At 39.3% G+C, this 26366-nt stretch overlaps 1 protein-coding gene across 1 annotated transcript; it reads right to left on the bottom strand.

Annotated features, from left to right (window-relative positions):
* Nucleotides 1-269: 269 nt before the first annotated feature.
* ano6 (anoctamin 6) lies at nucleotides 270-24540 on the bottom strand. Its single transcript, XM_084910285.1, has 20 exons — nucleotides 24264-24540; nucleotides 15582-15652; nucleotides 15143-15271; nucleotides 12343-12408; nucleotides 11974-12261; nucleotides 10218-10331; nucleotides 10000-10115; nucleotides 9769-9903; nucleotides 9472-9574; nucleotides 9214-9274; nucleotides 8909-9054; nucleotides 8691-8768; nucleotides 5740-5968; nucleotides 5488-5657; nucleotides 5307-5404; nucleotides 4733-4863; nucleotides 4390-4595; nucleotides 3936-4135; nucleotides 2308-2413; nucleotides 270-2133 (listed from the first exon to the last, which is right to left on the bottom strand). The coding sequence occupies exons 1-20, from the start codon at nucleotides 24346-24348 to the stop codon at nucleotides 1960-1962; spliced, it is 2706 nt and encodes a 901-aa protein (XP_084766411.1). The 5' UTR covers nucleotides 24349-24540; the 3' UTR covers nucleotides 270-1959.
* Between the last annotated feature and the right edge of the window lie 1826 nt (nucleotides 24541-26366).

Raw genomic sequence — 26366 nt, 5'->3', positions numbered from 1 at the left:
TAAATTCACAAAAAGAGTTCTCTTAAAAAAACCCACAAAAACTCTGGACCCATTGCTAACACAATTTCCATAGCAGGTAGTGAAAATGGGAACTTTTCTGTCATTTGTTTATCAGTTACTTAATTTGGTGTAATACGAATTGCCACGTGGGAGCCATTTATCAGTAGGGGAAACTGTAAAACTTAAATGAAAAAGTAGTAAAAATTCTTAACATTTTCCAAAGCCGTCTAGTAGGCTGGATTGTCTTTGCAGGCCAGGTCAAGCCCCCTGGCCTTATGTTTGACATCCCTGCTGGTTATAGAGTTTATTTGGTCAGGTGACCATTAAAATTAAGGATAATTTAGACAGTGCTGTGAGGCGTTTCTGCTAAGTATCACTGAGTCTTTGATTTGCCTTTCTGTTGTGATTTAAAGGTGCACCCCCCTCATCTCAGTATAATGGCCGTGCTTAATTTTACTAATGTGAGCACTACACTTGTATCCGTATCAGAGTTGAGGGCTAAATGAAATGTATGACTTAAGACACGAAATATGCTTTTTATAGATATATATAAAAACAATTTAATGACCGTATAAAACAACAAGACAATAAAGATATTGATATATGATACTGTTACTGGTGATTATACTTACATTCAGGACAAAGTGGATTAAAAGAGGTACTTTCATGACTGACACGGGATAACATAAAAAGGCCTGAACATTCATTTCAGAATAAAAAATGAAGTGCAGTGGTCATACACAAGACTTATATTCACCAAAGTTTTTTCATAGGATATATTATGTTTTCTCCACTTCAACATATTTTTTTCTATACAAAACTTGTTGATTATTCTCCTTACTAGAACCCCCACCTCACAAAATAAACACATGTAAAGTTTAAAGGGGACAATCTCCTGCACATTTATGCCGTGCAACATTGTGAGTTCTTTAACAGAGGTGACAAAAGCAAATACCAACACTGCATTCAAAAGTGGTGCAAATCTGTATTTTGCAATATTGGTGATTATTAAATGTGTGTGAAAGCTGTGCACACCCATGTGGAGGAAGGTGGACAGAGTGAGATGCTAAAGTGAGAACTGCTCTAGCCTGATATACCCAAAACAAGCAAAAAGAATAGCATAACTAAAAAAAATGCTTAAAATTAATGTATCCTTTGCTATGACTTGAAAGGTCATCTCTGTAACAGCCAAGAAAAATATGTGAAAGAGCTGAAAGAAGGGGGAAAAAACCAAACGATTCACAGTTGAAAGCACTGATTTGATGTCCTTACCTGCCTTTCCCCCCTTTTGAATAAATCCAGTTGCAAAAGTCAATGCATAAAACATACACCATGTCATTTAATTTAAAATTTAAAAAAAAAAAAATCACCAATGTGCTAAATGTTACTTTTTTCTTGATTTTAGTATTTGTGTTTTGGTCTTTAACATCAAGACGGATTTGTGGTTTTTTGTAATAAAAAAAAAAAAAAAAGATTACAATTCACATTTCTTGAGCCAAAAGTTCATATTCGGCATTCTGCTGCAGCCTTTTCCACCTGTGCTGTTATCTTTATATTTGAAGGGACAGCTAAATTTATTTCACTAGAAAAACAAGACTCTTAAAGTGCGTTTTCACCAGCAAACACATCAAGGCAGTCCAGGGCAAGAAAATAGTGGTTAGGGAAGACTACACATCAGTGGTTTTTCTGGTTTTTCCGTTCGCCGTCCTGCAGTTCCTCAAGGATGGTGTTTCCTGTCAGGCAGTTCATGCTTTATTAACTTGGTAATCATAATATTATTGTAGGGTCTACATTACAATATAAAGCCCCTTGAGGTGACTGTTGTTGTGATTTGGTGCTGTATAAATAAAACTGAATTGAATACAGAGAAAGAACACTCTTCTTGTGACACACTTAAAAGGTTCTGCTTTCGTGTCCCATCCGTTTTCATCCACCTCCAAGTCCCTCTTTTGTAAATGCTCAGCTTTCAGTTTCAGTTTCAGTTGCCTTTAAACGTTTGGACACCAGCTTCAGGTTGGTCTCGTGGAGGATCACCTGGGTCAGGTATTTTTCCCGTTTGATTTGTTCTTTAACAGCATACGGGACGTCGGGGATTATGTAGGCCAGGATGAACTTGGTAAAATAAACGATGTGCTGCGAACACACACACACACACACACACACACACACACACACACACACACACACACACACACACACACACACACACACACACACACAAAAAAAGAAGTGAACACCTCCATTGGCATGTTCTTAAATTATCCTTTTCTGACGTGATCGGTTTCTATTTATTTAGTTTCTACTCACCTCCACAACAATTATAAAAGCCATTTTGGCAGCGATCACATGCCAGTAGAACATGTTGTATTCGTACTGTTTTCGGTGCCCGGGGGGAAACCGATAATCTCGATACCTGTAAGAGAAAAGTTTTCAGTAGTTTTCTTCAAACCCGCACTGATTTGCCACACATTTGTTTCTGTATTTCTCAGCTTTAATCTTTTTTTATGACTGCAGAATATAATTTGTCTGTGCTTGATTTTAGGAGTATAAGTCAGGCCACAGCTGCTCTTCATCCTTCTCCACTCTTTGGTTCGAGCTCAACAGTTTTTCAGTCGTTTCTGGAATGTTTTGAAGCTCATTTGTGTTCACACGCTACTAAAGCCCGTCTCGTCAACCTCCAGCATTACTCGGTCCATTCCTCGGCTCTGATCTGGACTCTGTCTTTGCCCTGCTGAAACCAAGCCCTGCCCCCATGCCTAATACCAAAATAGCTTTGGTCTGCATTCCTCTCTTGTGCTTAGTCTTTACTCCCTCCCTCAGCTTAGTCATTCTCCTTGCATTTTTCAAGGCTACAGATAAAACTTCTTTTCAGTAAATCTTATAACTGTGATTAAAACAGGTTGTCTTGCACATACTTGCAGGGACTGTTTGCTATTTACTTGCACTTAAACATAAACACATATGCGTGTATAGGTTTCTGCATGTTTATGCATATATGATCTAACGAAGGTTAAATAAAAACTCACAGTCAACTCACTTAATTGGAACCTTTTTTTTCCCCAAGTTACATACATTCAAATACGCTCACTGGCCACTTCATTAAGTACATATTTTTCAACTCCTAATTAAGGTAAATATCTTATCAGCCAATAACCTGGCAGTGACTTACTGTATTTAGGCATATACACAATATCAAAATGCCCTGCTGAAGTTCAAAGTGAACACCAGGATGGAGAAGAAAGGTAATTTAAGTGGCTTTGAGTGTAAAAGGTTTTTGGTGCCCAATGGGATGATCAGAAACTGCTGATCTACTGGGATTTCCCCACACAACCATTTCTAGCTAGTTTAGAAGATGGTGTGAAGAAAATAAAATATCCAGTGAGCTGGAGGTCTCTGGGGAAAAAGACACCTTTGATGTCAGAGGTGACGAGTCAGACTGCTTTAGAAACTCACGATATTGGAAAAACATTTCCTGGTCTGATGAGTCTCCATTTGGAGGGTACGATTAGAACTGAGCGTAAACAACATGAAGGTATTGCTCCATCCTGCCTTTTGGTCAGTTTAGGGTGCTGGTGGTGTAATGATGTGGGAAATATCTTCTTGGGACACTGAGCGTCATTTAAATGTTACATCTTACCCAAATATTGTTGCTGCGGTCTCTTCTCATCATAACTAACCATGTCACAAAGCTCAAGCAATCTCAAGCCTAAAAATGACAATAAATTCACTGTACTCAAATGGCCTCCACAGTTACCAGATCTAAATCCTATAATGCACCTTCATAGTGGAGTTGATCAAATCTGCTGTGTGATGTTCTTATGTCAAAATGGACTAACAAACAAAAAGTTTAAGCCCTTGCCCTTCCAGTCCACCTCGCACTGTCTAGAAAGTGTGGAAGCTAATTTTAAATGAAAATGATGATTCAGTCTTTGTACCTGCAAGTGGTTAGGTTGGGAGGCGTGTGGATATATTCATCATCAACTGGGTGAAAATCGTTGGTACTGAATACCGACAGCGAGCTGTTGATGTAGCCCTTCATGGTGTTTTCAGTATTATTTCCGTAGGGGTACACTGAGAAAGACCAGTAGTAGACCAGCCGTGGGATCATGTCCGACGTGAAAGCAATGATCATGGCCTGTTGAAACAGACAAACATCAGGGCACAAAGTTAATGCAGAAAAAGCAGAAAACTGGTTGTAAAAGTTAAAATGTGAGACTTTTCTTTTTGCACAACATTTTTCTTGTTTTTTGACAAACATATAGTCATTTTGGGCTGCAGATAATAACTGTGGTACAGTTATAGTAGTTAACTAAACCGAAGGGCTGAGATTGTAATCGCCTGTAAAATGAGTTAAAAAAAACTAGCGTCTGGGTGTAATTATCAGCTTACATTTGTTACCACAGCCAGGATAGTGATGCCTTGAAGAATGGGCTGCCAGGCTCCTATGTGCTGTGCCTTCTCTGGCACATCACGGCGAAACTGAGTGGTGATTTTCCAAGCATCAACCCGAATTTCTATTATATTGTTGAGCAGCGCCAGGGCCGGAGCCAGAGGGAAGGAGGCCACAAACAGGGTCACAAAGCCAAACTGGATGGCTGTAAGGAACAAGAGGTTTCCCAGTGCACCAGGTATTAATAACATAATCGATTATTCTGTATATTCAGGTTCTGTTATCAACAACAGCAGCTGCAAATATAACAGACAAAGTGCCAATAATGTATTGCCATCTCACCCATCTCAAGGTATTCATAGAACAGTCCTAGTTTTGAGCTGGGTTGGAGCTGGTAGTCCTGCTCCCAGCGAGGAATCACTTTCTCCGATGTCACGTGGACGCAGTGGCGATAAATTAAATTCTTCAACCACCTTGAAAGGATGAAACAGATGGCGTAAAGTAACAGTAAGTAAGTATCGTTGCCTATTTATCTAGTCGATTTGAACACTGTTGTAAGCGACATATCGTGTTTATTGAGCTAAATCTTTCTGTGAAGTCACGACCTTTGAAAAGACATCCCTTTGTCTAAATTGAAAGAGATGCTCATGCCAGTTAGCAATTTTCTCTTCATTAGAGGTTTGGCAGCTGTCCAAATGGTTGACGTTTTAGTTCAAGCTTAAAATACGTAACAGATAAAAATGTAGTTGACATATAGACCACATCAGCTCAAATGGATGGGATTTAATTGAAAAGTTCGAGGGTCCCTTAACTTTTCAAGCAAATGTATACAGTAAAAGGACAGTTTTTTAAAAGATGGCTAGTTAGCGTTCAACCTAATCTCAACAAAAACAGGTCCTAGATTCCGAGTCCTTACGGTATCAAGACCTCCTGGATGTTGTTCCAGATGGCTTTTCCACCCATGATGATTGCCAGCTGAGTCGTCAGCTCAATCAAACAACCACCCGGATCACACTGCAAATCGAAGACACACATTGAGAGCCATGGATATCTAGCTATTTACTTGGCTATGTAAAAACTTTATGGACTAATAGTACCTCCTCATTTCTGTATTTTCCCAAAAGATAAACAGGCTTTCCTGGATAGCCAACTGCTTTCCCCTTTGCAAAGGCGATGTAGAAACACGAGGAGTAATAATTGACAAATTGAAAGAGGAACATCTTCAGAGTCAAGCTGTTCTCATAGTCCGTCTTGGTTCGTGGAAGCTCTGTTATTGTGTCGGATATGAAAAGACTGGATTAGGTTATTTTCCATTGAGGAAAGAGAGTACAGTCGGATGTTTAACTCACCGAAGTCTGTGATCCAGATGGCGACCCGCTCATATAGAATATTGAGGATCATGATTACAACAAAGCTAATCAGTGATGCTGTGACAGAAGTGGCCATCTGAGGTGTCACATACTCCTTTATTGGCTCAGCAATTGTCAAGTTTGTATTCCTCAGTTCACGAGAAAAAGTAAAGAAGACAGCCAGGCGGTATACAGTGATGGCCACAACAGATGCCAGGATCAACATTATCTAAAGGACAAAATCAGTAAAAATAAATAAATAAACAAAACAAAATTATTACAAATTCTTTCTGAGATGTGAAGAAAGACAGCTGGAATAACAGGATGCTTGAAAACATGTGGAGTCAAAGAGGAAACTGTTCCATGTACCCTAACTACTTTTATAGATCAATACTTCCTGCTGAATATTACATTGGTTAAAATGGACATTTTATTTTAAAGCAAAATTTGTTTTTTTGTGAACTGAAACCACATTATATAAATAATAGTATATAATTATTGTAAAAAGGAAGTAGTAAGTGAAATAGTTCCGTACATATCTTGCTGCAGCAAGAGTCCTGACAGGGACTAGAAAGAGAGAGCATATTTCTCCTGTTTTGGCTTCCCTTCATTGGCTTCCTGTTAAATCCAGAATTGAATTCAAAATCCTGCTCCTCACATACAAGGTCTTAAATAATCAGGCCCCATCTTATCTTAATGACCTTGTAGTACCATATCACCCTATTAGAACACTTCGCTCTCGCACTGCAGGCTTACTTGTTGTTCCTAGAGTATTTAAAAGTAGAATGGGAGGGAGAGCCTTCAGTTTTCAGGCCCCTCTTCTGTGGAACCAGCTTCCAGTTTGGATTCGGGAGACAGACACTATCTCTACTTTCAAGATTAGCCTTAAAACTTTCCTTTTTGGTAAAGCATATAGTTAGGGCTGGACCAGGTGACCCTGAATCCTCCCTTAGTTATGCTGCAATAGACGTAGGCTGCTGGGGATTCCCATGATGCATTGAGTTTTTCCTTTCCAGTCACCTTTCTCACTCACTATGTGTTAATAGACCTCTCTGCATTGAATCATATCTGTTATTAACCTCTGTCTCTCTTCCACAGCATGTCTTTATCCTGTTTTCCTTCTCTCACCCCAACCGGTCGCAGCAGATGGCCCCGCCCCTCCCTGAGCCTGGTTCTGCCGGAGGTTTCTTCCTGTTAAAAGGGAGTTTTTCCTTCCCACTGTCGCCAAAGTGCTTGCTCATAGGGGGTCATATCATTGTTGGGTTTTCTCTGAATCTAGTATTGTACGAACTACTGTACAATATAAAGCGCCTTGAGGCGACTGTTGTTGTGATTTGGCACTATATAAATAAAATTGGCTTGTAGAACAAACTTTCACTACAATAATTCATTTTTTTCTTTGTGACTTTATTAGTGTCTCACAGCACTGTGGAAGAATTTTGGCCTGCTCTTCTTTACAACATTGCTTCATTTCATTGAGATTTATGGACATTTGCTTGTTTACAGTTCTGTTCAACTCCCACCACCGCATTTCAATGAGGTCTGGGACATTGTGACACCTTGATTCTTTGGTCCTGTGGTTGCAAAACAAGCCCAAATCATCACCCATCCACCGCCATGCTTCACAGTTGGTATGGGGTGTTTGTGTTGAGATGCTGTGTTTGGTTTTCTCCAAACAATTATCTTGTGGATAATAGCCAAACATCTCCACTGTAGTCTCATCTTTACAAAAGGGATCGTTACAGAAATCATGTGGTTTGTACAGATACAACTTTGCAAACCTAAGCTGTGCTGCCATGTTCTTCTTAGGAAGAAGATACTTTCTCCAGGCAACCTTCCCAAACAAGCCATACTCCTTTGTCTTTTCTTTGGCTTTTACTTTTATAGTAGCGCTCTCACTTGTGTTATGATCCAATGTTGTCAGTGTTTTGTTTTATGCGTGACTCCTCCCACCAGAGGATGGCTGTGGGTTTTTTCCCCTTTTCTCTTTTAGGAGTTGGACACCTGGGCGTGCCTGCTGAGTAGTTGGGTGGAGTGTTTTCCTGTCCTTGGATTGGATAATTGGCTAATCACCTCCAGTATTTAGCTACCAGATGACAGCCACCTGGCCCTCTCTACTAGCCTCCACCATCCAACAAATAGCATGAGCTTTTGATTCGTTTTTTTGATAGTGTCTGTGCCCAGTGATTTGCAAGTATAACCGTGTGTGTGTATGTGTCTGGTGTTGGTATCTTAGTTTTGTAAATAGCTGTAAATAGATTTGTAAAGTAGCAATTGAGTATTTTGTTCACCTTGTATATATTGTTCACTGCAGCAGCCTAGTAGGCGTGAGAAGCCATTTTTGTTGATTAAGTTTTCTCCTGTTTTTCATGTAGAAAGTTAGGTAAGTGAGTTGTCTTTTGTTTGGTTTTCATTTTGTGTAGGAAAGCGTAGGGACCATTAGGGAGTTTTGTTTGTTATTTTTGGCACTGTTCACTGCTGAAGCAAATAAATGGCTGCTTAGCATTTTAGAAGATACTATTGTTTGGGTTCCTGCTTTGGTGGAGCGGGAGTGGGCCAATTTCTTGTTGCGTTCAATACACGTCTAGACAAAGAACGTAACACTTGCTAATGAGCAGTTAATAATGCATTTGACTAGCAGCACCTGGCTATATATTTAACCTCTTAATTCCTATAGAAACAATAAGGTTGTACATAGTTTTTCAAATACTGTTTCTTTGTTTGGCTTACTTTCTGTTAAATAAATAATAATCATTTTAAGGCCTTCTAGGGATTAGACGTTTTTCTTTCCATGCTGTTATGTAAAATAATAAAATTAAAAGAAGGGTATACCTTAAAAGGAGTTTATGTATTGTTCTCACTATTCCTGTTGTGTATTTCTTCTTCTTTGTAAAAAAAAAAAAAAGTGTTTCCAAAATAGACACAAAAAAGACATTTAATTCATGACTCACCCAGAAAATGACTGTTGTCATTCCTATCGACACACGGACACATCGTCCACAGGCTGTGTATGGCACCTTTTCCTTCACCTAAATAGCAGACATAAATAAAATGAAATTATGAACCTCAGTAACAATATTTGAAGAGGTGAAACTCACTGATGCAATGTAAATGGAGAAAATCAAAACTCAAGCTGAGATTAGCTGGAGAAAAAGTATGTGGGATTTACCCCTGTAATGGGGTTTTTCCTCTCATAGATACATTTGGCTTCATATTCTGGGCGAGGTGGCTCTTCCTGTTCCAAGAACTCCACAGTGTCCCACTCGTACTCCAGCTCTGCCTGGTAGCGCTTCCAGAACTCTAGAAACAAAGTCACTGCACAAAGCGAAACAAACACAGGAAACAACAAGCCAGGCAGTTATAAGAGAAGGAAGCGCAATATAAATAGGGTGTTCTATTAATAATACCAAAGATGATGCTAAAGCAAAGATAATAACAGAAGATAAAATCTGGTAGAAACTGTATCAAACTTACCCCAGACTGACATGAAAACTGCAAACACTAACGTTCCAAAGTTATCAAATATGCAAAGATTCTAAAAAGAGAGAGAAAGAGATAAAATTCCAATGGCAGCTGCAGCTGTGTTACAAAGTAAAACAGCAGCCACACATTTCACTATGCAAATCTGGCAACAGTGCTACCTACTGTGAGGTGAGCGCTGTGCTGCAAAGTATACTGAGCAACATTAAAGACAGGTAAAGATGCATTCAAATACAATGAAACAGAACTCACTTTCGAAGTGTTACAGGTGCTGTTTAATGTCCAGTATTGGCACGTGTCACACTGTGGACACATGACTATTTTTCCCCCAATATCAGGGTCGCACACTTCTTTGCTGCAGCATTTCAAAGACACAAGACTGTTAAGAAATATACTCTAAAACACTTCTTCAGTAAAGACTCAGAGAAGAGAAACACACAGATTATACTGACTACTAAGTACAATTTTCCATTGACAAAGACAGACCATTAAAGAGCATTTTTTATATATATTTAAAATAATTAAACAGAAATAAATTGTTTGTAGTACCTCCAGGTGCTGGTGTCCCGGGTATAGTACCCGTAGATGAAACAGCCGATCCCAACAACAGCAGCCCAAGTGAGCATTCTCGTGTAGAAACCCAACCAGGCAAAGTAGATGCCAATCTTCTCCCCGTAGTAGTTCCTGTCGATAAAAATAATTAGAGTTATTAATAATTACTACTAATTTTTCTTGAACAAACAGAGAAGACAATTTTTTATGCACAGAAAAAAGATTTACCGTATGAGGTCCAGCGGTTGGATCTTGTAGAAGTTTTTGGGATGAGCCCATTCTTCATAGAGCAGGTATCTTTCATTGGGACACTCTGGTTCTTGGGACTTGACATTGAACTGACACTGACATGACGAGCAGTGAAGCCATTAACATAACATAGTACAGCTTGGCTAAACAAGACAATACGCAGTATGCAAAATAAAGCAGAAAATATTATGGCTTACATCGTGGATGGGATAGGCCGCTTTGTAAACTCCACTGTCCAGCAGTTTGGTGATGCCAAACTTCTTTATGTTTCCTCGTATGTCATAGGGGGCTCGGCTCAGGATGTAATACGCCTAAGAAAAGAAAAAGAGTCAAAAAGTTATCATTCTACTATTTTATAATACATTCAGTTTGTCAGTGATTTTTTTCTTCATAGACAACACCATCTCTGTCAATCTAAAAGGAGTTCTTGACTTTTTCAAATCAAATAAAAAACTATAAGATAATTATATAATTTCTAACAACGGATATTTGTTATTTTATTTAAATGAGTGTCTCAAGTGTTCTAGGTTTGGAATCATCACTTTGGAAAAATAAACTAATGAGGAAATTGTCCAATTGCATGCAGTTCTTTCCGTACTGCAGTTGGGAAAAAAAACTGGATTCGACAGAGCACCCTGCGTCTCTGACCTCTTTGCATTTAATCATTAGTTATTGTATATCTCTGGCTCTCTTCCACAGTGTGTGTCTTTTGTCTTTTCTCCCTCCTCTAACCCCCAACCAGCAGATGACTCCACCTCCTTGAGCCTGGAGGTTTCTTCCTGTTAAAAGGGAGTTTTTCATTCCCACTGTCGTCAAGTGCTTGCTCAAAGGAGGTCATCTGATTGTTGGGGTTTCTCTGTATTATTGTAGGGTCTTTACCTTACAATATAAAGTGCCCTGAGGCAACTGCTGTTGTGATTTGGTGCAATATAAATTCAGTTTAACCAGAGCAGATCACTTTCCTCCACCTCTACTCCAACATCCTCCTCTGTCACACAAACCCTCTGCATGTCCTTCTTCTCTATGGTCTTGCTCTTTTCCTCCTGCCTCCCAGCTCCATCTTCAACTTTGAACAATGTGTCCACTATCCCTCCAAATGCAGAAACCACCTTCCTCTCTAGTTTTGTCTCCAAACTGTTCAACCTGAGTTGTCTATTTGACATACTCATTTCTAATCCTGACCATTCTGGTCACTCCAATGAAAATCTGAACATCTTTAACTCTGTTACCTCCAGCTCCACCTCCTGTATTTTTGGAAGTGCCATAGTCTTCAAACCATACATCATATCATCTTGTAAATCTTCCTTTTCACTCTTGCTGCTGTGCTTCTATCACAAATCACCCCTGACACTCTTCTTCACTTGCCTTGTGCACTGCCTGTTGCCTTGGATGCTTGAACCCAGGTATTTAAATTCATGTACATTTAATATCTGCACTCTTTAAACTTTAACATTTCCACCCGTCTCTTTCTCAGTCGCACATGCATTCAGTCTTGGCTCTACTGATCCCTTGTATCCGGTGCATACCTCCACCTCTCCAGAGTCTCTTACGCCTGTTTCCTTACATACCACTTCAAAATAAATTGTTATGACAGCAAACCATTTCTAAATCATTCACCTAGGAGCATAAAAGCTTTTGTTCTTGGTCCAAACTTGTATTTTCCAGTCCTGCTAACTTTTTCTCCACTATTTTAATGTGCGATTTGTGAAAGTATACGTAATATGTTGTACATAAGACTTAAATACAAATTCATGGAAAAAGTTAAGTTAAGTTAAGTTTTAAGATGACTATTATATCAAATATAGTTCCTTTAAAAATTAAGGCATTTTAAGGTTGTCTATGAACCCTGACTTTAATGATTTTAACATGAAATCCATAAATCCATTGACATATTTATGTGTAGGGAGAGTTGCAGGCAGCCTGAACTTATGGCAGCTACATGGAACAACCTACCATCCTGCTCCTCATCGATGGAGTGAAGAAGAGATCTTTGTCCTTGATACAGAAGAGATCTTGTCGATCCTTCTCAAAGGGGGCGGTGAAGAACTCGGACTCCTTACTGATCAGTTTCTCATTGGGATAGAAGTGCTTGGTGATGCAGGAGAAAAAGCGCAACGGGGAGGGGTGGGCCGGCATGTCGTTGGGCTGTATGGGAAGCTTGATATGCAGGACCTCGGCATAGGTGCACAGCACATCCCATGGCATGTGAACTTTCAAAAACATGAGTTTTTCATCTAAAACCTGCAAACAAAGAGAGAATTCAGTTAAAGTAAGATATACGGGGACAGAAACAGTAACTTCCAGGCAAGGACATCCACTTACAGACTGTGTGGCCTCCAACTCCATGCCCATCTTCATCAGGTTGGCCTCAAAGAATTCTCGCCGTCTCTAAAGAATAAGACAATAAAAAAATAAATATCAAATGCAAATTAATCGCTGGATACAGCAGATACTTTCATGGCCCCTTTAGTTGACTTGATTTATGTATTTATTATTCAAAAAGATGTACTAAAAACTCGATATAATACTGTAATACTGCATCATGTTGCTCTCCTGGTGCAGGAACTGCGCTCTGTCTTCGGTGTGTTCATTTGGTGAATAATTTGAGATCGCTAAATTGTCACATTCAGCACCTCATTGTTACTTTCAAGGAACTGTTAACGAAGCAAAGCTAAAAATAGCTTCAGTCTTTATTACTGCTAACTTTGTTAGCAGAAAGATTACTCATTGAGAAACAGGAAATACCACAATTGCATGCCATGTATATAGACAATCATAATAATTCCATTTAACCAACAACATGTGAAAGAACCACGCCTTCCCAGCAGTCAGAGCAGAATAAGGTTAAGCAACCTGTGTTTGACCAAAGTTATGCTCTGGAACAACAAAGTTAATCGAGTGACTTCTAGAGACTCTCCGCTTGCTGGATTTTTTATGAACATAATGTTTCCTCAGTTCTAACAGACTTAGGAAATTTGATTTCCTGTCATGTGCTAAACAAGGGATCAAAATAGGGAAGATATCAAGGGATGCTACAGATTCCAAACAGGAAAGCTCCCAGTAAGCTGCTACAGAGCTAGAGGGATGACTAGACAAATGTTAAAGGGAGACAATAAATACAACTAGTAATGTAGCAAGTGGAAACAAGGGAAGTATAACTAAACATAAAGTGCAAGTGACAAGACTATCAAAATGAAAGAGGAAGCAACTAAACACAGAGACAATGACCCTGACATCTGAACCTGACACAGAAGGGAAAGGCTAAAAAAAAACCCTCGAGACCAAAGCAAACAACCTAAAGCAGAATAGTAACTAAATCACTAAACACTAAATCAGCATTAACGGAAACACAGAACTAAGACTCAAGATATTCAGGAACGAATCAATCAAGAATAAACAGTCAAACTAAGAAACAAACGTAACATTAATGAATAGAGAGGAAATCAGAAGTCCGCAAACTGAGTCCAAAGCCCAGGACTGTGATACTTCCAGTAACTTTATAGGCAAATCTTTTCCACGGAACTCAGTAAAACTGCCTGATCAGCTTTTACGGACGTGGAGCAGGGTTGCAGCTGTCTACACCCACTGCCTGTATTTATTCACAGCTCTCATCTCAATCAAGTGGAAAACATGTGGCACTTCTTTTCTAACAACAACATATTCATTTCCAAGCTTTACATTATATACACACCTGACTGTAAACCTGTTGTGAAAGAGGACAAACAAGCCTGGATATGCCAGTTCATACTTCAGTCTAATACTAATAACAGAAACCAGACCAGGAAGAGTTGGTCTTCTTTCTTTCTATTTTTCCTTTTCTTCAGTTACAAACCAACTGACTTTGTTTTGTGGCGGTTTAACATTTTTGCACCACAAAATCTAAAAACATAAATTAAAAATTACTCATGACCAAACAGATCTGTTCTGATGATGAACTTTGAGCATCTAATTGAAAAAATGATGCTCTTCATTAGCTCTCTCAAGAAATATAGCCAGGAGCACCTCACAGTCAGAATCTAATGCTTCATATCCTGGATAATTAATATTTACAGACAGAGGGGAATAATATGAAGCCACAGACTGACAGACTAATCCAAGTGCAAACAAAAACTCCATTTACAAATAAGAAACAGACTCTGCCATTTGTATGAGTAATAAATCAAACACTGAGAAAATTTTGGCTATATACATTCGCATGCATGCACTCTGTGTATACGTTATGATGTTAGATTATTCTATTAGAAGAATGTTGTTATATAACTCATTAGGACAAATAAAGTGCAGTCAGATCTTAAAGTTAAAATGAAGGCATTCAGATAAAACCCATTGGGAATCGAACCAGAGAGTCACTGGTGAAAAGAATAGACGCTCAGAGATCAAATGTCAATACTAACACTCTAAATCTAACATCATAACTACTCTCTGTCGATTCTGAATGCTGGCATAGCAGGCTGTTTGCAGTCCCCGAGCCTTTAACACCACTGATCACACCGGTCTTATATGACAGGTTGTTGAACTAGGTTGGCATCACTTTTCTTAAATGGTTTTCATTATATTCTGATAGCTAAAAAATCATTAATAGCTAAATATTCTCACTAGAAGCGCTTTGGTCCAACTCTCCAACTATCTGCTACTCTCCTGGCCATCTACTTAAGAGCTTTAAAGGCATCTCATATGTTACTATGTTGACGATGACAACCTTAACATTACCATTAACAGTTGGATATCTTTAAATGTCCTCCATTGCAATTCTTTTTCACCCTGACAGCTTCTTGAAGGTCAGTAATCACACTGACATAACAGCTAGGCTTGCCCGCACTCACACGTCACCTCTATTCTTGCTTCCCTTCACCAGCATCCAGTGAAATTTAAAATTGATTTTATCATTTTATTAATGGGATATAAAGACCCGTATATCCAGGCTCCCACATACATACCAGAAACCACCGTGTTTTACAAAGAACTATGCAAATTAAGCTTTTTATTACTATAATGTCATCTCTCTGCTATGCACTATTTACTCCACTTCGCACCGTTTGCAGTACACCCAGTACCTTTGGATTTAATAGCATGGTGCGGTTTACTAAAATGCTCAATAAGGTTAAAAGAAAAACAAGCTTACCTTGCGTCTCTGGAACACATGCCTCTTCTCATACTCCTTCTTGTCCTCATCTTCATACGCCAGGACAAAGTCAATCCTCCTTACACCATCATTGAAGAACAGGGAGTCTGGTTTGTCATTAAACTCTACCTGAGGGGAAAAACAAGGCTCACTGGGTAAATCTACAGGATGAAACTCATACTCCTCTTCCTCCATAATGTCATACTTGTTGAACATAATCACAAGTAAATGTCCAGCTTGGAGACAGTCGCAGCAGAAACAGTGTTAACGCTGACCTGGACCTGCCTATTCAACGTGTAACGTAGGTCAACAAACACTGTAACGCCCTGCTCTCCTCTCCCTCCCCCTCTCTCACCACACAGTCCGACCCACTACGTTTCAGTAAAGCTCATAATATTATGTTGGGGGTTTAATGTTACTTCATTGTCTGTTGACTCACCTCTTGTGCTTTAATTACGTTTCCTCCTTCTTTGATAGAGTGATAAGTTGGTAAAAACTCCTCTGGGTATACTGCAAAAAAAAAAAAAAAAGAAAGAAGAAGAAGATTGCATATAAATAGGAATGCAAATGCAACAATGAACAAAGAACAGACATGCAGTTTTGGACAGAGGTTTGCATAAACTTATCATGGGCATGAATATCAGGGAATTTGGGGCTTTTAATGATTTCTTTGGCTTGTTCTTTCTCCAGAGTGGAATGGTGATACAGCATTCATCTTTAAAAACAAGAGTGTGGTGCACAAGTTTGAGTTTTTTTTGGATTTTCTCACAGAGTAAAAATTATACATACAGACTCAAATATTCAGATACTCAAATATATAAATGCGCTTCACTCTTTTAATAACTTGGCAGAGGTTATGTGATCGTGATTGACTAGAACTGGTAAATAGACTGATTGGGTGAATGAGGATTCATCATTCATATAAGCACTTTAAACAGTGGTTAATTGCTTTCTGTCTAACATTCACACTCCGATGGATGCATCATTGAGCAACTTGGGGTTAGTATCTTGCCCAAGGATATTTGGCACATAGACTGAAGCACCAACCGATTAGTGGATGACCTCGTCTACCTCCCGAGCTACAGCCACCCCAAAATGGTAGTTTCTCTTTGCTAGCACAACAATAATTTGTTTTTGTCAGCAATCTTGGACCAATACTTAAAACAAAATTGAAGGAACTCTGAAAATCTAAGTGTCACAGTCCTGGGCCAGTGACCCAGTGTTTTGAATTTAGTTTTTTCATTTTTGATTTCATCGTGGTTCATGACTATTAGGGGTTTCGTTTCTGTTTTGTATTTCTAGATCTTTAGTTCTTCTGGCTTTGTGATTTCTAGTTCTTCGGTTTAATTCTGCCCTCGTGTTTATTCTCTTGTTCCCCTGTCGGTCGTGTCTCATGTCATTCCTGTCCCTGTACTCCGTGTTCCCTCTGTTCAGTATCAAGTCTGTGTGTCTGTGCCTGTCCTGGTCCCACGTCTCCTGTCTAGTCATTTCTGTCCTTATGTTCCCTCTGTACCGTATCAGTTTTATCGTAGTGTTAAGCTTGTGTCTCTGAGTACGTGTCTGTGCGTACATGGTGTATTTCCTGTTTTATTTTGATAGTCTGTCTCCTATGCCAGTGTATCTAGTTTTGCGTTCCCTCGTCTCATTATGTCTGATTTGTCCCAGCTGTGTTTCTTCCTGTTTCCTAATCCTCACTTCGTGCTGTGTTTTCAACCCTCATTTTCCTGTAAATTTCCTCACTCTTAGTTCTGGTTTGTTTCCTCAGGTTTTCTAGTTTTAGGTTTCAGTGCCCAGTTTAGTGTCTAGTCCCGTATTGGTGATTTGAGTTCCTTTGGTGATGTTATTTCTATGAAGAATTTTCCCAGCAATAAACCTGCACTCTGAGTTTAACTCGCTAGTCTTGACACTAAGGAGGAAAACTGTCATTGTCACTAATTGTCACAACTTTGGAAAGACATTTCTAATTAATTGCAGATTCCAAGATCATGCAAATGCGCCCTTCATTTCCCCAGATTTGAAGGATGGGTCGGGTGTATACTTCGTGGCCCAACCTATCCCAGAATTCATAGCGCGGCCCAGCGCGGCCCTGCTCAGTTTCCAGCTAGTTAGTTTTAATATTACTCTTATTATTCTTTCTGGGTCACAAAATAAACGTTTAACATATTTTCAGGCGAGAATGTAGCTGTGTGAACTTCAAATATCTGCTCAGTTTATCAAGACACCACATATTTTCAAAAGCGCTCCGACGTTTTCGGAGGCGTTTGTTACTCACCAGCTCGATAGCTAGCCGGGGTTCAAGGCTCACTAGAGCCGGTGAGAACACCGGACTCCCGGTGTTGTGCCAAAAAGTGATTTCCAATGTTTCTGTGTGTTTTTTATGTGTAATATTGTTACGTATGTTGCTAAATAAACTTCGGGGAACAGGTATTACAAAGGGGTTATATATAAAATTAAAAAATTACCTGTTTCTCAAGTATCTTTGTAACTGTGTTATTGTACTTACATTATAATCAATCACCTTCCTTTTGTCCACTTAAAATATCTTAACAGAACTATTTTTGCATTTGTTGCAATTTCAACTGTCCTCTTGGCCAGATTACTCTTAAAAGAGACATTTTTAAAGTAAACAAGAATTTCTTTTAACTGCATAAATAAAGGATACATAAAAGTCACTGCCAAAAACTGATTGCAGCTTCTACCTTGTTACAGGAATGGTAAATGGCCTGTATTTGTATAGTGCTTTACTTAGTCCCTAAGGACCCCAAAGCGCTTTACACTACATTCAGTCATCCACCCATTCACACACACATTCACACACTGGTGATGGCAAGCTACATTGTAGCCACAGCTGCCCCAGCTTGCACTGACAGAGGCGAGGCTGCCGGACACTGGCGCCACCGGGCCCTCTGACCACCACCAGTAGGCAACTGGTGAAGTGTCTTGCCCAAGGACACAACGACCGAGACTGTCGGAGCCGGGGCTCGAACCGGCAACCTTCCGATTACAAGACAAACTGCCAACTCTTGAGCCACAATCGCCAAATGTTTGTTGCTCAAGATGACTTGATATAATTCATGAGGGATATATTTGACATATGTTTCACATATTATTAGGGCTGCCACGATTAGTCGACTAGTCACGATTACGTCGACTATCAAAATCGTCGACAACTGATTTAATAGTCGAGGCGTCGTTTGAAGCTTTGTAAGATCACAAAAGACGCAGGAATAAGTGGTAGGATTTAAGAGTGTAATAATGGACTGAAACAGAAGATGGCAGCAGTGCATGTACAAGGATGCCAGCTGCCGTTAAACCCCGAAGAAGAAGAAGTAGCTTTGTCCCAGAATTCATAGCGCAGCCCAGCTCAGTTTCCAACAATGGCGGCAGCTACTTAGTTTTAATATTACTATTATTATTCTTTCTGGGTCACAAAATAAACGTTTAACATATTTTCAGGCGAGAATGTAGCTGTGTAAACCTCAAATATCTGCTCAGTTTATCAAGACACCACATATTTTGAAAAGCGCTCCGAAGTCTGTTACTCCCCAGCTCGATAGCTAGCCGGGGGCAAAGCTCACTAGAGCCGGTGAGAACCCTGGACTCCGGGCAAATCGTTTTCAAACCCACCGCTGTCTTTCGCTACTCAGGTTAAACATGATATATAAGTCACTTAGATAACTTAAAAATTTTATTGTTTGGCTTTTTTCAGTATTTTATTTATTCCTGAGTAAATCAGTTTGGCTGAGATTAAAGTTATAGTTTTTACACAGCTGAATAAACGTCAAGCAGACAACTGATTATCAGAAGTGTGAGATGCTCGAGAATATACTCCGGTGTCCTGTTATATTTTAGATAGCAAGGAGTTTATTAAACTTCACCGAAAAAATCTGCAAATTTAATTAAAATTTAATAAACTATCATCTTGCCTTTATTTTTAGTTAGCACATACCTTAAACACTTAAAGCTGTAAGCTAATGATAGTTATATAAGAGCAGATGCATGCTGGTGCAATAAGCTGTACGTTTTACGTCCAATGGATGCATGCTCTGATTAGTCGACTAATCGCAAAAATAATCGGTGACTAGTCGACTATCAAAATAATCGTTTGTGGCAGCCCTACATATTATAGACCAACAAGTTTTTGGCAAATACCGGAAATCAGTTTTTGGCACAACATCAGCAAATCGTTTTCAAACCCACGGCCGTCTTTCGCTACTCAGGTTAAACATGATATATAAGTCACTTTGGTAACTTAAAAATGTTATTTTTTGGCTTTTTTCAGTATATTATTTGTTCCTGATTAAATCTGTTTGGCTGAGATTAAAGTTATAGTTTTTACACAGCTGAATAAACGTCAAGCAGACAGCTGATTATCAGAAGTGTGAGATGCTCGAGAATATACTCCGGTGTCCTGTTATATTTTAGATAGCAAGGAGCAGACGGCTGAGTTTATTAAACTTCACCGAAACAATCTGCAAATTTCATTAAAATTTAATAAACTATCATCTTGTCTTTATTTTTAGTTAGCACATACCTTAAACACTTAAAGCTGTAAGCTAATGATAGTTATATAAGAGCAGATGCTGCTGGTGCAATAAGCTGTACGTTTTACGTCCAATGGATGCATGATCTGATTAGTCGACTAATCGCAAAAATAATCAGTGACTAGTCGACTATCAAAATAATCATTTGTGGCAGCCCTAGTTAGGATTTTCAGGAGAACATACAAACCAAGGCGAAACACTGCTTTGAACTGGAAACTGCTGGAAAACCACAGTAAAGTCTGTTTTGCATTGCCATTGACTGAGAGGAGGTACAAGGTCAACTGAAATTTGCACCTGCCCACATAAACCAGATTACTCCTGGCGAAAGGTTTTATGGTCAGAAGGGGAAAAGTTGTATAGCCATGACAGCAATGACAAGAGGTGTGCTTGGAAGAGTAAAGGTGAGGCTTTCAAACCTAAGAACACTGAACATGCTCTGGGGGCTGTTATGCTGCCAGCGGTACTGGTGCATTACAAAAAGTGGATGGAACAATGAAAAAGGAGGACTACCCCCAAATTCTTTAACTTTACCTCAAATCTGTGGCTGGATTATTGAAACAATTGGGTGTTCCAACAGGATAATGACGCCAAACAAATACAGTAGCCTGTTTTTGAAATGGATAAAGCGGGCTAACATCAAGCTTTCCATAGCTCTCAAACCTATTGAAAATTTGTGGGCTATGTTTAAAGGCTGGATACATGCCATGAAACCAACAATTTTAAATGAATTCTAGCAAATATACCAAGAAGTGTAGTCAAATATATATATATATGTGTGTAATTTTCACCATGTGTAACCAGTTCTTGTTTATTTTAAAGCCATTAAATATGCATGGTCCATGTTGCCTACTGGTGGTGGTCAGAGGGTCCGGTGGTGCCAGTGTCTGGCAGCCTCGCCTCTGTCAGTGCGCCCCAGGGTGGCTGTGGCTACAATGTAGCTTGCCATCACCAGTGTGTGAATGTGTGTGTGAATGGGTGGATGACTGAGTGTGTAAAGCGCTTTGGGGTCCTTAGGGACTAGTAAAGCGCTATACAAATACAGGCCATTAAATACAGGCCATTATGCATGCTGTAAAATCATTCCAGTCAGATAATTCACTGAAAGCCTGAAATTATCCATGTCCAGCCAAACATCCAAATGTCCATGATTAAGTGGATGCAAACTAAGTACTGCAGAAGATGCATTACTAGCAGATTATATAGATTTTATATTGTAGCTTTTTTTCCAGAAAAGATTTGTACAGAGAATGTATTAACTTCTGTTGCATTTATAGCACAGAAGTTATGCTGCTACTATTTCTCTTTTAGTCTTTTATTTGCAGTTTGACCTGCATCTCATGTTTGTCCTAATACATATCTTTGTCAGCCACAACAGAGAGGATGAGTGTGTCTGTACGCCTGCTGGGGCATGCACATAAAAACAGACACGGATGTTCATATGTCTGTGAGGAGATTTTGATTTCATTGGAGTTCCACAAGATAAAATCATGGGAGGGTGCAGCTGTGAAGGCAATGACAGATATGGACTGAAAGAACGGTTACAACGCTGTTCTTTTACAGCTTTGTCATATGGTCATAAACCTGTTATGAAAGGGCTGATGCTCATTTACAACTTTTGCAGAGTAGCGCTTTATGATTTACAGTTTAGAATGGTCCTCATATATCTCTATATCCGAACTCTCTGTCACTCCAGTGTCTGAAACAGGCCATTTTGCGTCCCTTTAAGTTATCTTTGGCCAACAGGTGGGTGGGGACAGCCATGACTGTGTGAGGGGATTCCCCTTAAAGTAGAATTAAACAAACGTAAAAAACAGAATAAAAGTGTGTGCCCTAAGCTTTTGACTCATAGGGACTGGATGCACATATTCTGACCTTATTTTGTGAGACTTTTAGCCATGTTTAATGTGACTATCTCTCATAGTACAGCAAAAATGTGCCAGAGAATAAGGAAAAGCATTTGTGCCCTTTAAACTAAATGTGTCTAAAATATCAGTTTAGCCCATAAACTAGGTAAATTATGCTCTCTAATAGGTGTACATATATGTTTATGCATATACTACTGATTATAACAGTTCTGTATAGTTAAGTACAGTACAGTAACTTATAGTTACACTGAGTTAAGGTCCTACAGTACAAATGGTTTAGTCAACTAAGGTAAACAAAGCAAAAGGTAAGATCGCATATATTATATTAAGAAGGTATCTACTTATAGGAGCTTATTGTTGATGGAAATATGCATCAGTAGGCTGAAAGAGCAGTTATTCTTGAACGTTTTTTCTGGCATTCCCCACTTTAGAGCCCAGAAACAGCTCACATACTCCACCCAACCACTTTTTCAGATGCTGTAGAAAATAACTGAAGTTCATTTTCAATTAAATCAGTGAACTCTTGTTTGTTTTGCCTACAAAATGACTCAACTGAGCTTCATTCCCTATTTCATTCCAGCTTTTTATTCCCCACCAGTCTACAGCATTCTTAAGGGCTACTGACCCGCTTTTCTTTAACCTTTGTTTTCCACTGAGTTATAGCTAATGCTCTAGCTCTGCAGTGCTCACTGAAGCACCACAGACTGCTTTTCACTTCCTTTAACATCACACTCTCTCGCTGATTTATTGCTTGCACAAAACGTCCTACTCACCACAATTGTTCTATAAATCCCCTGATACAAAATAGCTGCTCAACATACATACTTTCCCACCACAGACTACATCAAAACAAGAAAATACATAATAAAAATAACACTGCAGCCTCTCCCATTTGCCTCATAAATCTTTTGTCCCTTATGTCGAAAAAACAGATGACCTAAAAATCTAATATGGGAAGTCTTGCAGTGTTTCCATATAAAGCGGAAAAGAAAACTAACTGGAGACAGATGTTGTTTTCATAACACAGGCCATAGTAACATGCTGAGGGAGCATGAGGAAGAAACACTGCTCTTAAAATCAACAATTTCTCCTTTGAAAGTCTTCAAGTAGGCTCACGGTCTGACTTCTATACTGCAGTCATCCCACAAAGTGCAGTGACATAACATACAGCCCGGGTTTTAAGCAGTTTAGACAGACACACATTCATCTGAAATCGTCAGTCTCCGAACACAAACGCTGTTACAGAACCTCTGCAACCATAACTGATTCAGAAAGTGTGAGTCATTTGAAAAGCATGCAACTGAAATCTTTTATTTTGTCAGAAACCACTAACCCAGTTGCAGGCTACTTCCTTCCTTAGAGTACATCCGACACATCAATGTACAAAAAAGAAAAAAGAAAAAAAAGGCACATGTAACAATGAGAGGAAAATGGATTATTCCTTAAAAGAAAAAAAAACAGCTTTTGAAGCATTGTGGTGCCTAGGTATGTGACCTTAAGGCGTACATAATAATAATTTTGAAGGCCGGAGATGGTTAAAAAAAAGTATCTTACGAAACGGCAGGAGTTGCTTTTCTGCATTGAGCTCAGGGGAGGTTTCACAACAGATAAGAACTGAGCACCAGCTCTATTGCAAGTCAGGACACAAATGTGGCTGTATATTTTACATGCAAAATAAATAAATAATTATTGGTTTTCATGAAAAGTACTTAAACCAGATTTTCTCATCTTCGTTCAATTGGTTCAGTAAAATACAGTACATCCAGTGCAGCTTCAGCAACTGTGTCAAGCCTGGATTGAGATCAAGCCTCATGCTTACTGAAGCATAAAAAAGAAAGCTGGGTAAGAAGCCAAAGTGACTGACACCACCTCAACCACAGCCAGTGTGACCATTTTACATTTGATTGATTCTAATGAAACGAAGCCTCCATTAGAATAGAGTGCCTTTACAGTGAGATGCTCTTTATGATCTATTTTATGATCTTATCTTATGATCTATTATCTAAGACATCAGTGAACAAAGGGAGAGAAAAAAAACATGTCATCGATAGGCCTGCGTCACTTTAGATGAGACAGACATGATATAGATTTCACAGAAACACTGCAGCAGAATCTACTCTGGGTACAGAGATGAAGACGAGCCCAGGAGACATTCTGTTCAGCAGCGGAGTTATGGTTTCGGTTTGCAGAGTCAGGAATGTGAAAAATCCGAACAAAAGCTCGCTGAGAGGTGTTTCTGTGTGGTAGCAAGGGAGATCTAGGAATACCGAGAAACTATAGTCATTTGTAATCTTAGGTTCTTGGAGATGTCCGAAGCTGTATTGTGCACCACACCTCCACTGGTGCTCAATTGTCTCTCTGCACATGCCCATTCCTGATCAATCTGTAACACTGCACACCGTCATCTATCCTTGAGCAACACTGTATTTGCGCCATACTGGGACTACATATTATAGAGTAAAAAGTAAATATCTTAACTATACCGGAGTGCAGAATACATAAGAGAAAGGGGACTTTGTTTAAAGGAGTTACAATAGTAATAATTTCTCCACTACAGAGTAGCAAAAGATGAGTTCCCGGAGATAACGTGGCCTAAGAATATCGACAGCTGTCTCGATAAGGACCCACAGCATCACGAGGATAAAACCCAGACCGAGTCCGCGCTCCGGAATAGCATGCAGACAACTGTTGCAAAAGACCATGTTCTCTCACCAACTTCCTCATCTATCATGCCCAGCTCTATATCCCCCAGATCCTCCATGTCGGACTCCATCTCGAGGATGTCGTGGTCGCTCATAGTCCTGCCGACAGCTCCAGTGTCATCACTTCCCAAACAAAAAGTTCAAAAAAAACAAAAAAACTATACAGCCGGAAACCAACAAGCGTGCCGGTTCTCACTGTGATTTCAAGGCACAGCCTGCGCGCATTCTTGCTTCAGTTCACAGCGTTGGTTCAGTGCGCGTAAAGTTTTCATACAGTGACTTGTACGAGTGTGAAACGGGTGGGGCTGGAGGGGGGCGGGGGAGGAGGAGGAGGAGGAGAGTGTTCAAATAAAAGTTGGTTATCTGGCCCTGTGTAGCTTTCTTCTGGTTTATACCCATCAACATTTTCATAATTAATAATTCTGCGCATGGACCTCAGCTCTCCAGGCCTTGACCAGATACTTGTTGATATAATACGCATTCAGTTTAAGAGAAAATCTTCTATCAGTTACAGAACTTTCTTTAAAAAAAGTCTCCAGTGTTTTTTTCCCCTCTAATGAAACCTTTTATTAGCAACTACAGTAAACAATGTCAGCAACTAATACAGGGACAGGGGAGTAAATATGTGATGTAATCTTTTATCATAATGCTCTGTTTCCTTTTTAAATGCTATAAACTGTTTGGAGTGACTGCATTTGGGTTTGCGGATATGATACAGCGCTGCGAAGAAGTAATTCCAGAGCATCTCAACGTGATTTAAGTCCAGATTTTGATCAGATCAGTTCAAAACATTTTATTTAACCGATTTATTTAACCTATTTAACCCAGGTGTGCTTGCGCTTCAGGGCACAAACTGATTTCAAAAAGTCTTGAGCATCATCAAGATGTCTTCTGGCAAATGTGAGACAAGCCTCTGTGGTTTTATTCTTGGAACTCTTCCATGGATGCCATTCCTTCCCAGCCTCTTTCTAATTGTTGAATCATGAACTCTGACCTTAACTGAGGCAAGTGAGGCCTGCAGTTCTCTTGATGACGATTTTTGTTTTCCTTTTTTTTGTTTTTAAGCCAGTTTTCCAAAAAAAAAAAGAGAGAGAGAGATTGCCAATATTTATATGGGCTTTTTTTGCCCATCCCCAGTGGCTCCCTGTGGCTTTGACTAAAACAAAAACAAAAACCCCTAGATATTATACTTAAAAATAATAGTATTTACTTTACATTTTTTTAAAGACATTAAGCTGCTATATGTTTTGTTTATTTATTAAAGTATCATACTTCTAATTTGATTTCTTTGCACAAATACAAGTTGGATTGAAAGTGTGCCCTTAGATTTTTAGGTGGGCTCTTGAAACAGGGGGCTCAAGGTAGGTGGTGGTGCATATGGTATTAAGGTGTCAGAGATGTAGCTGGGAGGAAAGGCCTTAAAAGTTCCAGTATCAAAAAGCTAAAACAGGAGTGATGTGATCTCTGAGTTCTGCACAGCCTGCACTCATTAAACATATTCTTTTGTTTTCTTTTTCTAAAGAAAAAAAAGGCTGTTACCACAATCCAGACATGATAGATCTTCAAAGTAGATCTTATTTGTGAAATATATCCTAAGATGATAGAAAAATGATTTGAAGAATTTCATGGTGTAATAATTTTTTTCTCAGGCACTAAAAGAAGTATATAGACTCTATATTTAAAGTAAAAGTCATATATGACTTTACTGCATTATAATGCAGTAGTAGCATAAATTTATTAGCATCAAAATACGCCTACATTAAATTACAGAGGAATTTGAACAGGGAAAATTCAATTTAGGGACAGACGATTGTTAGAGAATTGTGGATCAATATGGTTGTCATTACTACACATGTTCTAAACTATTATAGAGCAAAACAGGGCCCGATGGCTTGGGGCTAGAAGCTCCTCTTGAGTCTCTCTGTCCTTGCCCGGATGATGTGAAACCTTCTACCGGATTGCAGAAGTTGGAACAGTTTGTTGCCAGGGTGGGACGGGTCCTTCAGTATCTGCGCTGCTCTAGTCCGGCAAGAGGGGGCCAGGCCAGAGTTGGAGTCGTCTGAGGTTGGGTGCAGAGCTTGTAGCTCTGAGATCTGGGCTCCTCTTGTCCAAG

This window comes from Perissodus microlepis, chromosome 17, assembly GCF_051167445.1.
Source record: "Perissodus microlepis isolate ML-2025 ecotype Zambia chromosome 17, ASM5116744v1, whole genome shotgun sequence".
In the NCBI taxonomy this organism is placed as follows: domain Eukaryota; kingdom Metazoa; phylum Chordata; class Actinopteri; order Cichliformes; family Cichlidae; genus Perissodus; species Perissodus microlepis.
The sequence above is the reverse complement of the archived record's forward strand: the minus strand, read 5'-3'. Positions and strand labels throughout refer to the sequence as shown.